A 19,499-nucleotide genomic window follows, 5' to 3' on the forward strand; every position below is an offset into this window, starting at 1 on the left:
ATAGTACTTCTGCAGCAAATAATAAAACAGACTGTATTGATGATGAATATATTGATGATGACACAAATCGTTCACCAAACAAAAAGAAGACTAAGAAAGTAACAATGTCGTCAAGAAAATTAGAAAGTATTGAAGAAATTGTTGTGTTTTATCACTTTCACACCTAACTTGGTATTGCCACTGTTAATACGAAGTTTTCCCAAGGCTACTATGTATGCCGTAATATTCTGTGCAAAAGGTTAGTTTTTGTACATGAGTTTGTTGATAAATTGCCAACAACGTCATTCAGAAGCATTGTTGGATGAGACAATTATTATTTATGCTAAATAAAATAAGTATCTGGACCAATTATTAAAAAACGATACTCCCTGATTATGTGTAGTTACCATAATAAAATTGTAGCAACTCTCACTTTGACAATATGGCATAAGTGTCAAAAAAATTGCGTCGCTTCGAATATTCAAGTTAATACTGTTGCGTATTTAATAAATATTTTCCGAATATAAATAATGTATTGCATTGAGAAAAATTGCAGAAGTGTTTGGACACCAAATTCTGGCATAGAATTTCACAGGCAAGTGTAAATTTACGTTATTTACAATATTCCTCAATACTCCTGCATTTACCTGTTTAGAATCATTTCAATGGCAAAAATTGTAAAATTTCGCATCATTTTAGAAAGCAGTCATGTTAAATTTGTTATTTTCCTAATACTTTATCATTTTTCAACAAGTTTTCAATAAACAAAATTAACAAGTAAGGCTTAGATTAAGGATTGGTCTCCGCGCGCGCGCTACGACTAGATACCGCTCCACCTAAAAACAATAGCTCCGTGAGTGCGGCAACTCAGTTCTGTAGTGTGTGTAAGGCAATTTGTAAGGACGCTAGTGTGTGTGAAGAATTGTACTGCCAGCTACATAAATTTTACCCCAAAATGGGAAATGGGCTATCTTGGAAAGAAGTTTGAAAAATATTTTTATTTCATTTTGGCCTTGCCGGGAATCGAACCCATGAACATGTGACTCAAATCCACTTGCGATGCCACTATACTATCACAAAGGTTTTTTAAAAGTAAAAAAGCGGTAATAAAAAAAAAAAACATATATATGAGTCAGTTAAACAAGGTTAAACAGAAATAAATTATTGTTATTATCATTTTTTTTATAATATGCGTTAGTAATGGTATTGAAAAAAAAAACATTATGAATAAAATAAGTTCAAATTAAAAGTGTGTTTTTGGGATATGCAGTACGGCAACACTAAATGGCGTCGTATTTTCGTAAACAACATTTTCAAAGTACAGGTGAAATATCGAATAATACGATTATTCCTGATGGTACGTGATCCCAGTGTCTTTCTTATTATTTGTTGTATTTTTTTTAAACAGTTTTATGGCACAAACAGGCATTTTACTTCAGGTTTTGTCCAAAATCTTTAGAAACTATCGGTACGCCCTCTCAACACAATGCTTGTGACACGACTGGCTCGGGTACGCCGATTTCGGCGTACTTTTAGTTGCCGCATTTTTCGAGTACGCCGGCGGTATCTAGTCGTAGCGCGCGCGGAGACCAATCCATAATCTAAGAAGTAAGGTAACCATGATGACGAGTTTTTATGGATAGTGAAGAGAATATATTGTAATAACAATATTATGATGAAATTTAGAACACCATTTTCAAGATTTTTACTAGTAATGAAACAACACTCGACATCGGTATTGCACTCACATGTAGTTATAAGATTGTTCGTTTTTACATTGAAATTTATACTTTTTTAACTTAACTCATATTTTTTGTTTTAGGTATTTCAGCTTTCCAAAAAGTAAAATAAAAAGAAATATATGTGCCCATCAAGGGTAAAATTACTGAGGATTACGACCCAGAAAAAAATACCTTTTGAAAAATAAACTTTGTAAAGTTAGCTGAAATTTGTGCAAGGCGTTTATTATAAACAGTTTTTCTTTGATGATTTTGGCTTGAAATTGACCCGTCGAAGCAACGCGTTTAAAAAGAAGATCTGAGTAGCTTACAATTTGGTAAACAGCATCTGATGCAAAACACAACTTTCCTCTATTTACAAAGTTAATGCTATATATCGGTTCATATCCAGGCTTTGTAGCCAAGAGTTATTTAAAACTATCATTCTATACCAATTAAAATTGTATGTACCTATAAAGTATGGCCAGTAATATAATAATATAATTAATACTGTTAAAAATATATGTCGTTATTATTTATAGACCATGATTTTTAGTTTTTTCTATTTCGAAAAATCCTGAATATAGAAACCAGTGTGGTCACCCACAGAAAGAGACAAAAAACAACACTGACGTCATTCAAGGTTATATTTTCTTGTGACAAGTCAATGGTCATAGTGCAATCTCCAGTGTATTAGATATAAGCTTCTTGGAGCGGACAAGCATTGTGGCATAGACAAGACGCAGGTCGCAAATTAATTGTCTATGTTTAGAGCGATGCGGATTGGCTTCGCTTGAGAAAAGAATGATATTGAATAATGAATTGTAGTGAATTGCACTTCAATTCGTCAATAATATATTTCTCTCAATTAAATTGCCATGGCTTATCATGGAAAAATACTTGTAGATTAATAAATTCAACGTGTGCTAGTGAGTGAGTGTAACGTATGGTTGTTTTTTGTTAATTTGGACTGCAATTGAAATAATGATAACGAAAATGCAACCTCAAGCGAATGTTGCCGTGCCGCAAGCTGTCACGACTCAGCCTCAACAAATTGTGGGGGTTGCAGCTAATGCCGTGATATTAAAAATGTCTGATATACAGCAAATATCTACCGTTGGTAAGTTTTATTAATATAATATTATATAATTGATATCATTGTTCATTTCAAAAGTTTTTATGCCATAAATAGTTCCAATGTCAAAGCATGGTGATTAGCACTAGCCTTTTTTAGTACCTACTTTACCTTTTTATTTACTTCAGATTTTGTTTTATTGTACTGATAAAGTGGTAAATGTAATTTTCACAGGACTATTGGAGCTCGCGCATAGAGAGTACCAAGCGGGGGATTATGATAACGCTGAATTACATTGTATGCAGTTATGGCGACAGGATGCTACAAATACTGGTGTCTTGTTACTTTTGTCTTCTATACATTTTCAATGCCGACGACTTGATAAATCGGCGCATTTCTCGACACTGGCTATCAAGCAGAACCCATTGTTAGCCGAAGCTTATAGGTAAATTTTAACTTTATTCTTGATTATCATTGAACTAGACTAACTAACTCTTTTTATACAGACTAATTTGTTATTTATATCAACATGTTAATGAAAAGGCCTTGACATTGTTAACAGATTTTTGTAGATTCTTCAATTATTGAGCATGATGAATTGAATTCTCAAAAAATATTAGAAAAATAAATATATCTAACTGTTGCAAGTATTAAATCAACAATTTTTATGAGTTGGTTAACTGGAATAGAAAATTTATAAAATGTGAATAATCTTTACTCATATACAATATTTAGTCTTGTAGTTGTTGATATTCAGACAGATCATAAATGTTAAATTCTTCCTAGCAACCTGGGGAATGTCTACAAAGAGAGGGGTCAGCTGCAAGAGGCGTTGGAGAACTACAGGCACGCTGTGCGGCTGAAGCCTGACTTCATAGATGGGTACATCAACTTGGCCGCGGCGCTGGTGGCCGCGGGAGATATGGAGCAAGCTGTGCAGGCCTACGTCACGGCTCTGCAGTACAATCCAGTGAGTATATATGTTAACTATAGTTTACTAGTAGTTATAGTTATTGGTTAATAAAGATAACAAGAATGGGTACTAAGGAAAACTGAGAGAGAGCTCTGTACCTGTTAATAATTAAAAGTTTAGGGTGGTTTTGTTATACCTATAGTATGTATCTGATTTTTAACCTACATCAAAAAAAGGAGGAGGTTATCAATTCGGCCGGTTTGTTTTTTTTTTATGTATGTACACTGATTACTCCGAGGTTTCTGAACTGATTTACGTGATTCTTTTTTGCGGGATGGTGTCGAATTGGTCCCATAAAAATGTTATTCGGATAGGCCCAGTAGTTTTTATTTTATGAGCATATTTGTCTGTATGTATTTGTAAATGTTGCAAGTGCAAGTTTGAAGTCGGTTGTTTTTAACGCAGTTATCACTTGTTAGGTAGGTATGCTTCAATATACTTGTTGCAAATCTACTTCAAAATATTATTTTTATAGCAGGTAATAGGTGAGTTGCATATTAATAAGATATATTTATGTAAAAACCTGCTACCTTCTACCTTGCAATTAATTTGATTTTGTAGTGTACACGATAGATTAACCTTTAGTATATTCACATGAATATCATTAAGTAGGATATGACTGTCGTTAAATTGCCTTCCTGCTAGCATGATGTAACAATGAGAAGGGCTTGTTTATGGTCTAGTAATAATTTGGACAGATTTTTTAACTGAATACTAGCTTTTAGATAATAAATATACCTTTGAAAATGAGATAAAAAAAATTGTGTGACCTAACATTATACAACAAAAGTAACTCTGTCTGTCTCTGTGTTTTTCTTTATTCCCTTAGGTTTGAGAAATAATTAAGGCTACTTTAAAATGAGCTGTTAGAGAAAAGAAATGGGATAAGTTTATGTTATGACCTTGACAAAAAAACTAACATGTTACTTATTTGTAAAATAATCTGCTTTAAAAAAATTACTATGTGTATGATGTTACTCTTTCACGCAAATACTACTGAACATATCACAAAGAAATGTAGCACACATATAGAGAGTAACTTGGATAACTAACAATATAGGATAGGTTTTATCCCGGAAATCCCACGGGAACGGGAACTACTGCGGGTTTTTCTTTGAAAACGCGGGCGAAGCCGCAGGCGGAAAGCTAGATGTGTATGTAGTAGCAATTTACTCATTATGAAAATTTTATAATGTGCACAAATTCACACATCTATAATAGAGACTATGATAATTGGTCTATGAGTTTGCAATTTTACAACAAACCTATTCAATTTGTCTGTAACACACAAGCGTTTATTTGACATGTATTTATTTTTATCCACACTAGATTTTTATATGCCTTTAATTGGCTTTGTTAGTCACACAGCACATTTGACCGAATGTTCAGATTTTCGCTCAAAATTTATTGACGTGCGCTGCAGTTATTTCCGCTTCTAAAATTTTCATTGCAATAAAAAAAAATGTATAAAAAGTAGAGAATGCGTAAGTTAAAATAACATGGTATATTCAGAATACAAACGTTATTATAAAACTTTTGATCATTATTGGTTCATATTAAAAAAAAGTATTCAAGTTGCTACTATTATTATCCCATTTTAACATACCTAAGTTCTCCAAAAAAAAGAGGGACGCTTTCAATTCGCAGTGTATCCTTTCTTTTTAACATAAAAAGTTATATCCAGGGCTCCAGCTGTCCCTTAAGAATCTGTTCACTGATTTCAATGCACACCTTTTACAAATTTCACTTTGATCCAAGCTTGACAAGGTTATTTATTTATATATTTATTAATACTTTATTGCTCTTGGAATCATTACAATAAGACTTAAATCTAAGGATACATTACAACAATTGGCGGTCTTTTCGCTATGCAGCGATTTCTTCCAGACAACCGGACGTACGAAGAGAAATTAAATTAGAGGAAAGGTGAAGGTTACTATAGTAAATGCGCTATTATTCTGTTTCATAACGAATTCAACCGGTACCCTAGTATTTTTTTGCGATATTTTATTAATATCCGGGTTTATGGAGAAAATTATAAACGTACGTATGCGCCGCGGCCGGTGTAGTTTACTTGCATACTATTTATTAAAAAATACTTTTGTTGTTTGCTTATTTTCTGCAGGTACGTACCTAGATAAATTATAATGTGGCTTCGTATAAATCTAAAAATCTTTGATAAATTTATTATCACCGTAATCTATGTCTTATAAATTTTGATTACGTCTGACCAAACGTTCTTGATTCATTATGGATTCAAAACGAAACCGCTATAGGTATAAGAAATGTTGCTTTATTGGCCGGCAGTAAACCTAGTTCGCAATGGAACACCTAAAGTAAACGTTGAAACGTTTACATTGTCTCAGTATAAATTTATCGCCATACAATATCCGTCCTTTTACAAGTCCAAGCGATTGTGATCTTAGTCAACGTATTCATAAATTTACATACAAAACATTTCCACTGGTCGCACATAATCGCCCGCTTTGAACAACAGCTCAAGGTGACATCGTTTGTGCCCTCGATGTTATATTCCGTTCATTGATCATATTATAAACCATATATACGACATATATGAGCATATTATAGCCTTGAGCGTTGATGTAATGGAAAATAGACGAGACAATAGATCAATAGAGGTTATTATAGCCTTAATTACTATTATGTAAACATGATTATTATTTATTGTATTATATGTAGTTTATATACACCTATCATTATATCGCCAATGTTTTATCTATTCGGATTATAATACTTGAAAAATATTCGATGTTTGTTACGCTTTCCTGACTGAACTGGCCGAGCGGTTGTTTTGTAATTAATTTAAACCGCCGCAGCCGGCAGAGAAAGATATAAAATATTATGTCTGAATTTAAATCGAAGCATCAATTTTATTTGAAAAATGAATGTGCCCGATGATTTTACACAAAACTCTACATTCTACACGATTGATGAATTGGACATCTCCCGATTTATTAAATTTTCATTGGATAAACTATAACACTTGGTTCGTAATACAAGTGAAGCGAAAAGGAACTTAGAATACACGGGAAGCATAATATATTATGTAGCTATTGTAATAAAATACACTCGCGTATAACTTTTCCAGCAATTTCCTCATTTCTCCCCTATAAGATATCCCTTGTACCGTCTAAGTTATCGTCCTATCAAATATCAAGAAATCAATAGATTATATTATAACATAGTGAATACGATATAAACGGATTAATTTTCCTATTATAATAAAGTATTACTAAAGTAATTTTGGTTTTATCGACAAATATATTTTATTATCTTACTAGCGATAAATGAGATTTTATTCGGGTAAAGTTGTTTTGTTGTTAGTTTGCATAACAACTATGTTCTTCAAATTGATCGAACTTATAGAGAGAATTGCATTAATTTATGAGTAATGGATTATCACAAATAAGTTAACATTTCCATTTATTTATAATTTATTTCAAAATTCTGCATCTTACATCTCTATACACATAATTAGGGCCCGGATAAATATGTATTAAAAATTCCGAAATATGTACTTATAAAATGGACTAAAAATACTAAAATATGGAAAAAATATGTACAGTAAAAAGCAACAATTTTAATAATACTAATGTTTATTGAAAAAAAAAAAAATACAATTTTACTCATCTTCCGTTTTACTTACATCTGAATTACAATAAATAATGACATGTTTCTTTAAATTTTCGAAATTAAAATTTTCAAGCAACGAACGAACGAAAGCAACTTCAGCTGCGGGTCCTTCCGATTCGGAAATCTTTTTTTCTATATTATCGATAATCTTCAAATTTTCGTTAAGTGAAGTGGAAGAATTCTCAAGCGCCATTATCTGGTGTGATAAAAAGCAATAATTGCTTTTTATGTAGACCAAGTCATTGCGTAGAGTCTCATCTTGGAGAAGTTCTTTTGCGTTCGCAACGGCAGCAGTCTCGTTTTCGAATCCAAAAATAATAGTTTTGATTTGTTCGTAATATTGAGTACGGATTGCATACGGATGGGTAGCTGAGCGGGTAGTGCGAGCGGCGAGCGGGGTCAATGACCACACGCGAATTGTTTTGCCAGAATTTTTAGAAAACTCATAGCGCTGATAGAAATATGGATACATTTATTGATATTTTGTGGAATATGGATTTTCATTGAAAATATGGAAAAATATGGAAAATAAAACCTGAATTTTCACGATCTAAATAACATATTTACCTTGGAAACCATGATTAATTACGAAAACAACTTCAAATAAAAATATGTAAATACATATTTATCCGGGCCCTACACATAATAATAAAAAAACAAATGTAGCAATTAAACGTAACCTTTACATAAAGGAAAGTATGCATTGCAAACTTCATTGAGGTGTTCGTTTAACTTCCTGTATCGTAAAAAATAGATGAATAGCTCGTCGATTAAATACATACATCTGCACACCATAAACATATACATTGTCTGTTCGCTAACTAAGATAAATGCTACACCCTTGAAGGTCGCAAATATAATTTCCGTGTTCTTTAATTACCCATTGGGCGATGTGCCATGTACACTTAAAACATGACAAATATATTCAGTCAAAAGTATGTGGGTTATGTTATTATTTCAATTTATGTTTGTTTTTACTGCAATGTAAACAGCTACATGTTTCGCGTCACGTATTCGTCATCATATGGAATTTAGAAATTTTAAAAATGTATAATATTGTTTAAGTTATACATGTGCATTAAATGTACAATAATTATTGCAAAAAATTTTTCAAACTTGATTTCTTACACATTATATGGTGGTTTTTTAAATTTTAAAACTGAACGTCTTGATTCTAGTATGCAAATGCCCAAATACACGAGTAATATTGTTACAGGATCTTTACTGCGTTAGAAGCGACTTGGGCAATTTGCTCAAGGCATTGGGACGACTGGACGAGGCAAAGGTAAATACAATTTTGCTCCGCTTTCTGGTTTGCTCTGAAGTTAACAGGATTCTGTCTCTTGCCTTTGTCTCGTTTAAAATTAGAGTACTCTCTGTGGCATCAGCGTACATTGCAATTGCGTAAAATATATTACTCTCCAACTGCATGAGCGTAGCTTACGTAATGGTTTCAACGACCGTTTCAGACTTTATTGGTTTTTAAAATGCAAACTCATTCTATTTAAGCAAACCACTGTTTAAACCATTATTGTGGCAGCGGAAAAATGCGGGAAACTACATAAACGCTTAAAATTAGTTTCCCGAATTTTTCATTACACCCCTTTCAACTGTTACAATAATGTCGAGCGACAAAAATTTGTGTTGATTTTTTGTGCATCTGCGTAAAAACCCTAAACCAATTTTCCACACAATGTTAATGCTTGTTTACATTTACATTTCAACAGAATTGTGTGTTCCTTTTGACATGATAATTTTTACATTTATAAACAATGTGTGGTAGATTGAAGATAAACGGAGAGTATTCTAATAATACGAATAAATTTAAATGTATAAAATAACTAATATGTCCTGTTTTCTTCCAAAATAACTACTTAGTAACTTTTAATCCTGGCTTGTAGTGATCTCTTACAACATATACATTACAAAAGAGGATCAAAGGAATCAAAGTAGTGTTTATAATATCATTACTGGTTATATCATTATAATATCATTAGTGGTTGACGTAGTAAGTTATGTTTATTTATACAATATTATTTGGTCATCCACATCATGCCTGACAACTCTGCTAATAGACAGCGTGAGCTGGCAAAGATCCTCTCAAGTCATAAAAGATGTAATTTTTATACGACAATCGGCTGAACTAGTTTGACTCAAAATCGACTAATTCTGTTATATTTTCACAAGGTGTTGTCTGGTAAGACAGTAGGTGTGACTGCCGCTGTATCTAGCTGGGTTATGGTTGGTACTCCCCTCGCAATCACGCTGAGATGACAACATTCTGTGTAACGCAGGTAAAGTGTACAAGGTTTGAGAGAAATTGATATGGCAGGTTCGGACACAACGCGTGCTCTTATTGTTCATTGTCGTGATCATCCTCCATCGGTTAGGAAGTGGAAGCGTCTTCAATTTCTTCCATTTACGTTACGTTATTGTTTCGTTCGTAGCTTACTTAGATGATTTGTAGATTGGGTCGTTTGCATTTCCTACTGATGTGTCTTTGCAGTCAGCGTAGCTTCGAAACGTAGGGTGCACTTGGCGTAAATTATTTTGCGGTTGGGATTCGGTGATAATTGTTTATGTATTCTCACCCAGTCTACCAACCGCGGCTTTGGTGTAATTTTCAAATTTGGCGTAAAATATACTTCGATGTTTCATCATTGTACAATCAGTTGTGAAAAATGGAATTAACATTTTCTTTTTGTATGTTTAGGCATGTTACTTGAAAGCTATTGAAACACGACCAGACTTTGCTGTAGCATGGAGTAACTTAGGGTGCGTTTTTAACGCACAAAGTGAAATCTGGTTGGCAATCCATCATTTCGAAAAGGCTGTGGCTTTGGACCCCAATTTCTTGGATGCATACATAAACCTTGGAAATGTACTGAAGGAGGCTAGAATTTTTGACAGGTAAATATGATTCCACTTTCCTTTTACATAATGCTTTTGGCAGGAAACTATTTTTAATGTTTATTTTCCATTACACAGGGCAGTAGCTGCTTATTTGCGAGCGTTGAATCTATCACCTAACAATGCTGTTGTCCATGGAAACTTGGCGTGTGTGTATTATGAACAAGGTCTTATTGACTTAGCTATTGACACTTATAGAAGAGCAATTGAATTGCAACCAAATTTCCCCGATGCCTACTGTAATTTGGCGAATGCTCTCAAGGAAAAAGGCCAAGTCGTCGATGCTGAGGAATGCTACAATACGGCACTTAGACTGTGTCCATCTCATGCTGATTCTCTTAACAACTTGGCGAACATTAAACGTGAACAAGGATACATCGAAGAAGCGACTCGTTTGTACTTGAAGGCCTTAGAAGTTTTCCCAGAATTTGCTGCCGCTCACAGCAACTTGGCGTCTGTTTTACAACAACAAGGGAAACTTAATGAAGCCCTCATGCATTACAAGGAAGCAATTCGCATTCAGCCAACATTCGCTGATGCATACAGTAATATGGGCAATACGCTCAAAGAAATGCAAGATGTCGCTGGCGCCCTACAGTGTTATACAAGAGCTATTCAAATTAATCCCGCGTTCGCCGACGCTCACAGTAATCTCGCTAGTATTCACAAGGACTCAGGGAACATTCCAGAAGCCATACAGTCGTACAGGACGGCGTTGAAACTCAAACCGGACTTCCCTGACGCGTATTGCAACTTGGCGCATTGTTTGCAAATCGTGTGCGATTGGACGGATTATGAGGCGAGGATGAAGAAACTAGTTAGTATTGTAGCTGAGCAGCTCGAAAAGAATAGACTACCATCGGTACATCCGCATCACTCTATGCTGTATCCACTGACACACGATTTCAGAAAGGCTATTGCCGCCCGTCATGCCAATTTGTGTTTAGAGAAAGTGCAAGTATTGCACAAGCCTCCATACAAATTCCCTCGCGATTTGCAAGGGCGCTTGCGTATCGGATACGTTAGCAGCGATTTCGGTAATCATCCGACGTCCCATCTTATGCAATCCGTGCCCGGTCTACACGATCGCGCTAAAGTCGAGATCTTCTGTTATGCGCTCAGCCCCGACGATGGAACAACATTCCGCTCTAAAATCGCCCGGGAAGCGGAACATTTCATTGACCTATCGCAATTACCCTGTAATGGTAAAGCGGCTGATAAGATTTATGGAGATGGAATTCACATTCTCGTGAACATGAATGGATATACAAAAGGCGCTAGGAATGAAATATTCGCCCTGAGACCAGCTCCGGTTCAGGTCATGTGGTTGGGTTATCCCGGAACTAGCGGAGCGAGTTATATGGACTATTTAGTTACAGACGCCGTGACGTCACCTTTGGAATTGGCTAGTCAATATAGCGAAAAGCTCGCATACATGCCGCACACCTATTTTGTCGGTGACCATAAACAAATGTTCCCGCATCTACAAGAGAGGCTAATTCTTAGCGACAAAATTAAATCGCACAATAATTTAGGAAGTGTCGCTGATAACGTGGCTGTCATTAATGCTACTGATTTATCACCGCTAGTGGAAAATACTGACATAAAGGAGATTAAGGAAATCGTTAGAGCAGCAAGACCTGTGGAAATTTCGTTGAAGGTTGCCGAGTTGCCAACCACTACACCTATTGAGACTATGATCGCTTCAGGACAAGTACAGGTAAATGCTTTCAATTGAATAATTTCCTATTGTGAGTAATAAAGAAATATATTGTTCTACAAAACAAAACTATATCTTTGGTATAACTTTAAAATTATAGTTTTAATTTTAATCTAAATTACTATTGTATCATAAAAAGTTCTTATCACGTTCATATCAATACGTAAACGAATTTCCGTAGTTTGATAAAAACATCTTTTTTAATATTTCGTTTGTATTAAAATTGCTTTAAATATTAATAATAATGCATGTTCCAGACATCCGTAAACGGGGTTATCCTGCAAAACGGTCTGGCCACAACGCAAACAAACAACAAGGCAGCCACCGGCGAAGAAGTACCACAATCCATAGTTATAACAACGAGACAACAGTACGGTTTGCCCGATGACGCAGTTGTGTATTGCAACTTCAACCAATTATACAAGATAGACCCCCTGACGTTGCACATGTGGGTGTATATTCTGAAACATGTGCCGAATAGTGTGCTATGGCTATTGAGGTTCCCGGCGGTTGGTGAACCGAACTTGCAAGCTACGGCACAACAATTGGGTAAGGAGACTTTTTAAATTTCGTGGGTTATATATTATGTATAATAGGAAAATAACAATTTGAAGTAATTGAATGAAATAACTTGAAGTTAAATGAAATAACTTTATTTGTCCAGTAAGTTTTTACAAAATTCATTAGTAAAACAGTGCTTACACTCTGGAGGATTTGAATGAATTACTAATATAATACAAAAAGAGTATTACCAAAAAACATTTAATAGAACATTTTTACTACGCAATTTATTTTGTCGGCAATGATATATGCTTAAAAACTAAACTATTATTTTGTTATCTATCATTGAGTACAAATGGAAAGATAACTCGATAATCTGTATATAGTTTTTATCATGTTATCATTACTCATTCAAGGTTAAATCTTATAATATATGTTGTTGATAATAATTATTAAATCATATCTTCTAATTCCGGTTATTATTTAAATGGTTATGATGATGTAAAATATGAGATGTTATTCTTTTGAATAATGAATTTCAATTCTACATGAAGGCTATGTATAATAGTAAACATGTTACAATTAATCATTCCAAATTATAATTTTCGTATGTTGCTTGCCTAAAGAATATAATCTCAATAAGATATACATTTATTTATATTTATTATTATTAAGAGTTGAATGTAGTTTATAAATATTTGATTAATTTTAAAGAATATAATTATTCTATTGTGAGATTGATTATGAATCGCGACGTTAGCTAGTTATGTTATAAGTAACAAAATTCAATATTCTGCTCTTATAACATAATGTAACACTTATAATTATTTCCAGGTCTCCCACCAGGTCGCATAATATTCTCAAATGTAGCGGCCAAAGAGGAGCATGTGAGACGAGGCCAGTTGGCTGACGTTTGCCTGGACACGCCACTGTGTAACGGACATACAACTAGCATGGATATATTGTGGACTGGCACCCCTGTGGTCACATTGCCTGGAGAGACGCTGGCTTCAAGGTAACATCTTTGTGTCTAATTGAATACATAACTTTCTTTAATGTTATGTATGCAATTTTAAATGGATATCTTTTTTCAAAATAGCTAATAGTTAACATTGTTTTGAAAATAGATAATGGTTTGGCACATTGTTTCTTATTAAACCTTTTTGGTCTAAAAATGTTTTTCATATAATACTTTCGATTTGAAGCAGCACATGAAAAGGGTTTCATCATTTTCAATATCTTTGAGAGCCTTTTAACTACCCACATATTCTAGAAAAGTTTTATTTTTGCATGTGTGTATATTTATTGCAGAGTTGCGGCTTCACAATTGAACACGCTCGGATGTCCGGAACTAATTGCCCGGACACGGCAGGAGTATCAAGATATAGCTGTAAGACTAGGAACTGATAGAGAATAGTGAGTACATACTCAGTTATAATAATATTGTTATTAACACTTATGTACTTATCTTACTCAGTGCATTTTTATAAAGATAAGAGCAATGTCACCTTATGATTTTGTTTAAGTGCATTTGTAAATAAACATTTAGACAGCCTTGTGAGAAAAACAGATTTGTTCAATTGAAAAGGATATAAAAGAGTATAGTTAATTTTCTACCATCAATGTAAATTTTTCAACAAAAACGAGCATTTTCAGGACATAATCCGGAATTTTAACATGTATAAAAACTTCAATGATTCTCCTGTTTTCTGGCAACTACTGTATATACACGTTTTTATTACTGCTGAATTCAATATCAGCTGGAAATATAGTTTATATGTGTTTTCATAATATAATTTGACTCCTTTCTTCTAAGTATGATTGCAGCGAAAAGCAGAAGCATATTCTATACCTATTTTAATTTTATTTAAATATGACTCCAGATAAAAGGGGAAAAATGTTCTATATCTAACATTGCCTATCATTCAACAGCCTCAAAGCGATCCGCGCAAAAGTGTGGGCCGCGCGCACGGAGAGCCCGCTGTTCGACTGCAAAGCCTACGCCACGGGGCTGGAGATGCTCTACAGCCGTATGTGGTCGCGGTACGCGCGCGGCGACCGCCCCGACCACGTGCAGGCGATCGACAAATAGGCACAACCACACTGCGACCTTGGGGAGGGCGCGGCCAAGAAGCGCCGCTGGTGTTGAGTGACAGTGACAAGTGACAGTGATGTGACAGTGACAGTGACAGATAGTGTCAGTGATTGTGACGCGGCGTGCGACACAGATTAAAAAGTGAGTTTTGCTTTGACAGTTCCCATTGCGCGCCATTTTGTAGATTCGACTTAGGTACTGCCGGTAGCGTTTACTATTACGGATTTTGAAATTGTGTTGTTGTAATGGTATTATTTGATTAATAGTCACGCGTATGGGCTATTTTTTTATAATTTAAGTTATTTTTACATGTTAGAGAATCAACAAATTTTGTTTTACTAAGATTCCTGTGGGATGTGATTTTCAGTTACAATGTTAGTACATGTAATAGTTCAATCTTGTTGTCCATGTAATAGTGAATTATTTTCTATTGTTATTATAAATACAATTTGAACCGTCTCATAATAAATAGTAGTAAATATAATGTTGGGGTTGTTTCAATTGAAACTGTTATCCTGACTTATGTTGATTGGATTTAATAGGACAGAATTTTTCATTAGTACTTGAGTATTAAATGTGTATAGAGCTACATGTATTTTCAATATTGTAATAGTATGAAGACCATAATATGTTATCTTAATTCTTTACATGTTATGTTTTTCTTTCTGCTTCAGTTGTGTTAATCACATTCTTAACGAAAAGTTGTGATTGCTGGAAGCAATAAGTTATTTGCAATAAGCATTTGTGGCCTTGTAAGCATGTGCCATTAGACATTGCAATAATTAACATTTAACTTATTTCATAGGTCTTCATTTTGATTGATTAACCTGATAAAATGCATCTGAGACCTTACAGAGTATTCCTGAAACATTAAAAGTAATTTGATAGTTTAAGTAAATTATTTTGCAGAAGTATTTTTTTAGTAGTAAGTAAAAGACACTTATTTTAATATGATATTGGAAAGGAAAGGTATCGCAGTGTTTAAAATTATATTAAAATTTGATACATGTAATTAGGTATTTTAACAAAACTATTTGGCTTTTAATTATATACATGTTAGATGTACTGTATTATCAACTATATTCATATGAATTAAATTAAAGAATCTCACTTAAATGTGAGAGAGAATACAATGAATAAGTAATGTTAGATGAGCATAAAGCTACAGAGCATTTGTTATGATAATTGCAAACATAGGTATATTTATATAACTGTATTTTCATTAGATTATTTTCTAAATGAAGTATTTGGTTGTTGTCTCATAGGTCTATGACCGTGCATTGCAAGCGATACTTGCAAATCTTGATGTTTTTTAAAAGAAAAGAGGGACACAGAAAAAATGACAGTTATAAAAATATATACAAAGTTTTAGTGTCACAACAGCTATGTTTCTAAATAATGTCACTAACATGTTGATGAAACATTGTAGTAGCTGTATTTGATGTTGGACGAAATATGTATTGTTTAGTGAATAAAATATGTTCTTGATTGAAACCGAACATCTAAGAAGGAGCAATCATATGTAAGACTGAATCGGAATGATATAAATATCTAGTGACCTTGCTTCTAACTCTCTGGAGAAAAAATGTTTATTCACTAGATCTAGGTATAATTTATTGAATTAGATCATAATATTAGCGTAACGATTTAAACATCGAATTTAATGACTAATTCAGTTAACAACTCAAAAAATAAACTTGGTTTTGTTTGTAATTCCTCTTAGTTTTGACATAAGTATTTTTGGTTTTTGGCATTTACTTTCATTAATGCAAAAAAGAACAATAATGTGACTAAGATTGTTATGTAATTTCTAAGTAGATTATGTTTGTGTGTTAAAATAATGTGATATAGTTAGGAGGTCGAGAATAAAATTCATAAGATAGGTATCCACACACATAATGCTTGCTATGTTGTTTAGGGAATAATGGACTTTTAATACCTATGATTTCCTAACACAAATAAATTGAAATCATTGTATAGCCGATGTGGCAATTTTTCAATAAAAGATAGAAAAAAAGCTATGAAGCCTATTGAGTGCGTCTTTGATATTGTCCATTGTTCCTAATGCATTATGCCATTTTACAATAGACTAGCGTAAGTGTGAATTACCCAGTTGATTTTAGTAAATTTCCTCATTATTCACAAATTGTAAATATTTTCCTAAGTTCTAGTGTTAATTAGGGTGATTAATAAATATGTGAAAAAAAAAAGTTGTTTTATTCAAATCCCTTTGTTTCATTTAGTAATCCTACTTACGAGCGGTTTCAGACGAAGCTTGTATGTATATGTTACAGGAAATGTATGTAATCCGTCATTGTATACAATTCCTAAAATCGTACGGAAATGTGTGAAATAAATTATTTTATACACATTTCCTAGGAAATCTATACATTTCCTAAATAGCTATCGGAAATGTAAAACATTTAAGATATTGATATGTCGCAGGCAAGGGTTGGACTAAAGCAAAGGGGGCGCAGGACTTAAAATGTTTTTGATGGAGTTGGTGTCATTATAACACCTATTTATTATTGTTTTATCTAGTGATGCAACGAATACGAATACGAATATTCGTATTCGCCGAATAGTAGACATTTACCGAATATTCGTATTCGGCGAATATACCAATATTTAAAAACGAATATTTTTGTACGCAACTGTATTTACTACAGATTTAAAAATCGCGCGTAACAATATGACGTGTGCAGAGACTGCTGATCCACCTGGCCTTTTGGCGAGAAGATGTCCATTTTCCAAGTCAGAAAAAACTCGCCCAAAAATTTCAACAGCGACTTTTTTCAACAGCTGGAAACATCCAGACTGAAAAAAAATCGCCTAAAACCAGAAAATCTACGAATTTTATGTTTCTTAAATAAAAATTTGCCTATTGTAAATTTTAATTATTATAAGAGTAAACATTCATTAAATAAATAAGTCTTTTATTACGAAGGCGAGATATTCGTATTCGTATTCGTATTCGCCACACTGTGGTATTCGCCGAATAGTAGGTTTGATATTCGTATTCGTATTCGTATTCGTAAAAGTAGTATTCGTTGCATCACTAGTTTTATCGTAAAGATTACGCTTATATAAGCATGTTTTATAGGAACAACTTTTCTCTAAAATCAAAAATAGCCGAGATATTCGCCCTCAAAGTTAGGTTAGGTTTAGGTTAGGTTAGCCGTTAGGTTAGGTTAGGTTAGGTTTGTTAAAAAAAACTACACAGAAATAGGAGCCCCGCGAAGCGGGGCTCCGTCGACGAAGATCGAACGATCGAAGATAATAAATAATATGAACATAATATTATTACAATTTTACGGTATGACTGTTACCCGATTGTATCAATAAGAGCTATAATAAAAAAAATAACAACGTGTTTTATTACAAAAAGCATTTACTTTACACATTTCCTAATACGATATAGGAATTGTATACAATTCCTAGGAAGATTATACATTTCCTAGGATATGCATGCATTAAATAGTTTTATAAACAATATTTTATACATTTCCTAAATGGTATCGGAATTGTACACATTTCCTAGGAATTGTATACAATTCCTTGATTTCATACATTTCCGGTAACATATACACTATACAAGCTTAGAAGCACGATACGTTGTAACGAATCGTACATATTCACAATACCACTGGGTCCATTGGTTCGAGTGAACTCGCCGAAATGTGCCCTTACTCGCGAGTCCGATTTTTGAAGCGAGGAGCGCGCGTGTAAGCTCGTATGCTGAAACGACCGTATTTGCGTAGAAAAATACGCTAGTCTGAAATAGCTCTAATATGTTGTGTGTAATTCATTAGAATATGACATAATAATTACATTCAGCTATTGTTTATTCGTATAGAGGCAGAATCGTAGTATAAAATTGACCCTAAGCCACAGAATACATAATAGTAGCTAAACGCTACCTAAGCTAAAAGCTTCGCGAATAAACTTTTGGTATGTAAGCGAACCGAACGGCGCTAGATGGCGTTGCATAAAATATCTTGAAAAGTTTGGAATCCACACATACTACTAAAGTAAACCTATTTATTCTTTGCTATTAGGTACCTATATTTTATAAATTGTAAATGAAACACAAATTCCTTCATTCTATCCTTTTGTAAAATATATAGGTAGTCAAAACAATTGATTTTCTTGAAAAATTGATAATTTTTCAAAACAATCAATTGATTGGACAAGCAGAATTAATCTAGTAACACAATAAATACATATACTTAATAATACATAAAACTTTCATAATAATAATTATAATTCCTTAGATATTAAGTCTGTCTTTCGTTCATGTTTATGTAGTTTATGTATACATCGAGGCCACATTATCTTTACTAGGGTTATTGTAAATTTGCCACAAAGTTAATTCGTCACGTTTTTAAAACTCCATACATTGAAAGTAAATTCGTCACATGCCTTAAAAAGTATGTGTAAGTTCGTCACAGGTATATTCGGGTTATTGTAAATTTGCCACAAGTAGTAAAGTACCGCCAGCAAGCAAGGCAAGTGAATTATACCTTTCAGCCTGCGATGAAACCAGCAATATAATGATTTACATTTTAATATTACAGTCATCATTCACATAAGGTAAATTCATCAATAACATAAGGTAAATTCATTATTTAGTCAAATTGATTTGCGCTTTTTAAAAGTTTGAAATGATTTTTTATGTATTAGAATTTTTATTTTTATGGAAAACGAAAGTTGACTTATAAAAATAATTAATGTGATTTTAACTGTGATTTATTAATTGTCATGATCATGAAACGCGCTAGTCTGTTTGAGTTTTGATTTTTATTTGCTTTGTGTTTTTCTAATATTATAGGATATGATTTAAGTAAAGTAAGTAAGTAAGCAATATCTTTACT

At 33.4% G+C, this 19,499-nt stretch overlaps 1 protein-coding gene across 2 annotated transcripts; it reads left to right on the forward strand.

Annotated features, from left to right (window-relative positions):
- Positions 1–2,486: 2,486 nt before the first annotated feature.
- LOC123697000 (UDP-N-acetylglucosamine--peptide N-acetylglucosaminyltransferase 110 kDa subunit) lies at positions 2,487–16,630 on the forward strand. Of its 2 annotated transcripts, XM_045643410.1 has the most exons (10): positions 2,487–2,817; positions 3,007–3,217; positions 3,559–3,742; positions 8,616–8,684; positions 10,113–10,309; positions 10,388–12,029; positions 12,287–12,578; positions 13,365–13,545; positions 13,842–13,946; positions 14,463–16,630. In XM_045643410.1, exons 1-10 carry the CDS (start codon positions 2,682–2,684, stop codon positions 14,620–14,622), a joined length of 3,177 nt encoding a protein of 1,058 aa, XP_045499366.1. In that variant the 5' UTR covers positions 2,487–2,681; the 3' UTR covers positions 14,623–16,630. The 2 variants fall into 2 exon arrangements, with proteins under 2 accessions (XP_045499366.1, XP_045499367.1); XM_045643411.1 differs by lacking the exons at positions 2,487–2,817; positions 3,007–3,217; positions 3,559–3,742 and adding an exon at positions 9,587–9,693.
- The last annotated feature ends 2,869 nt before the right edge of the window (positions 16,631–19,499 follow it).

The sequence above is a fragment of the Colias croceus genome, chromosome 13 (assembly GCF_905220415.1).
Source record: "Colias croceus chromosome 13, ilColCroc2.1".
Taxonomy (NCBI): domain Eukaryota; kingdom Metazoa; phylum Arthropoda; class Insecta; order Lepidoptera; family Pieridae; genus Colias; species Colias croceus.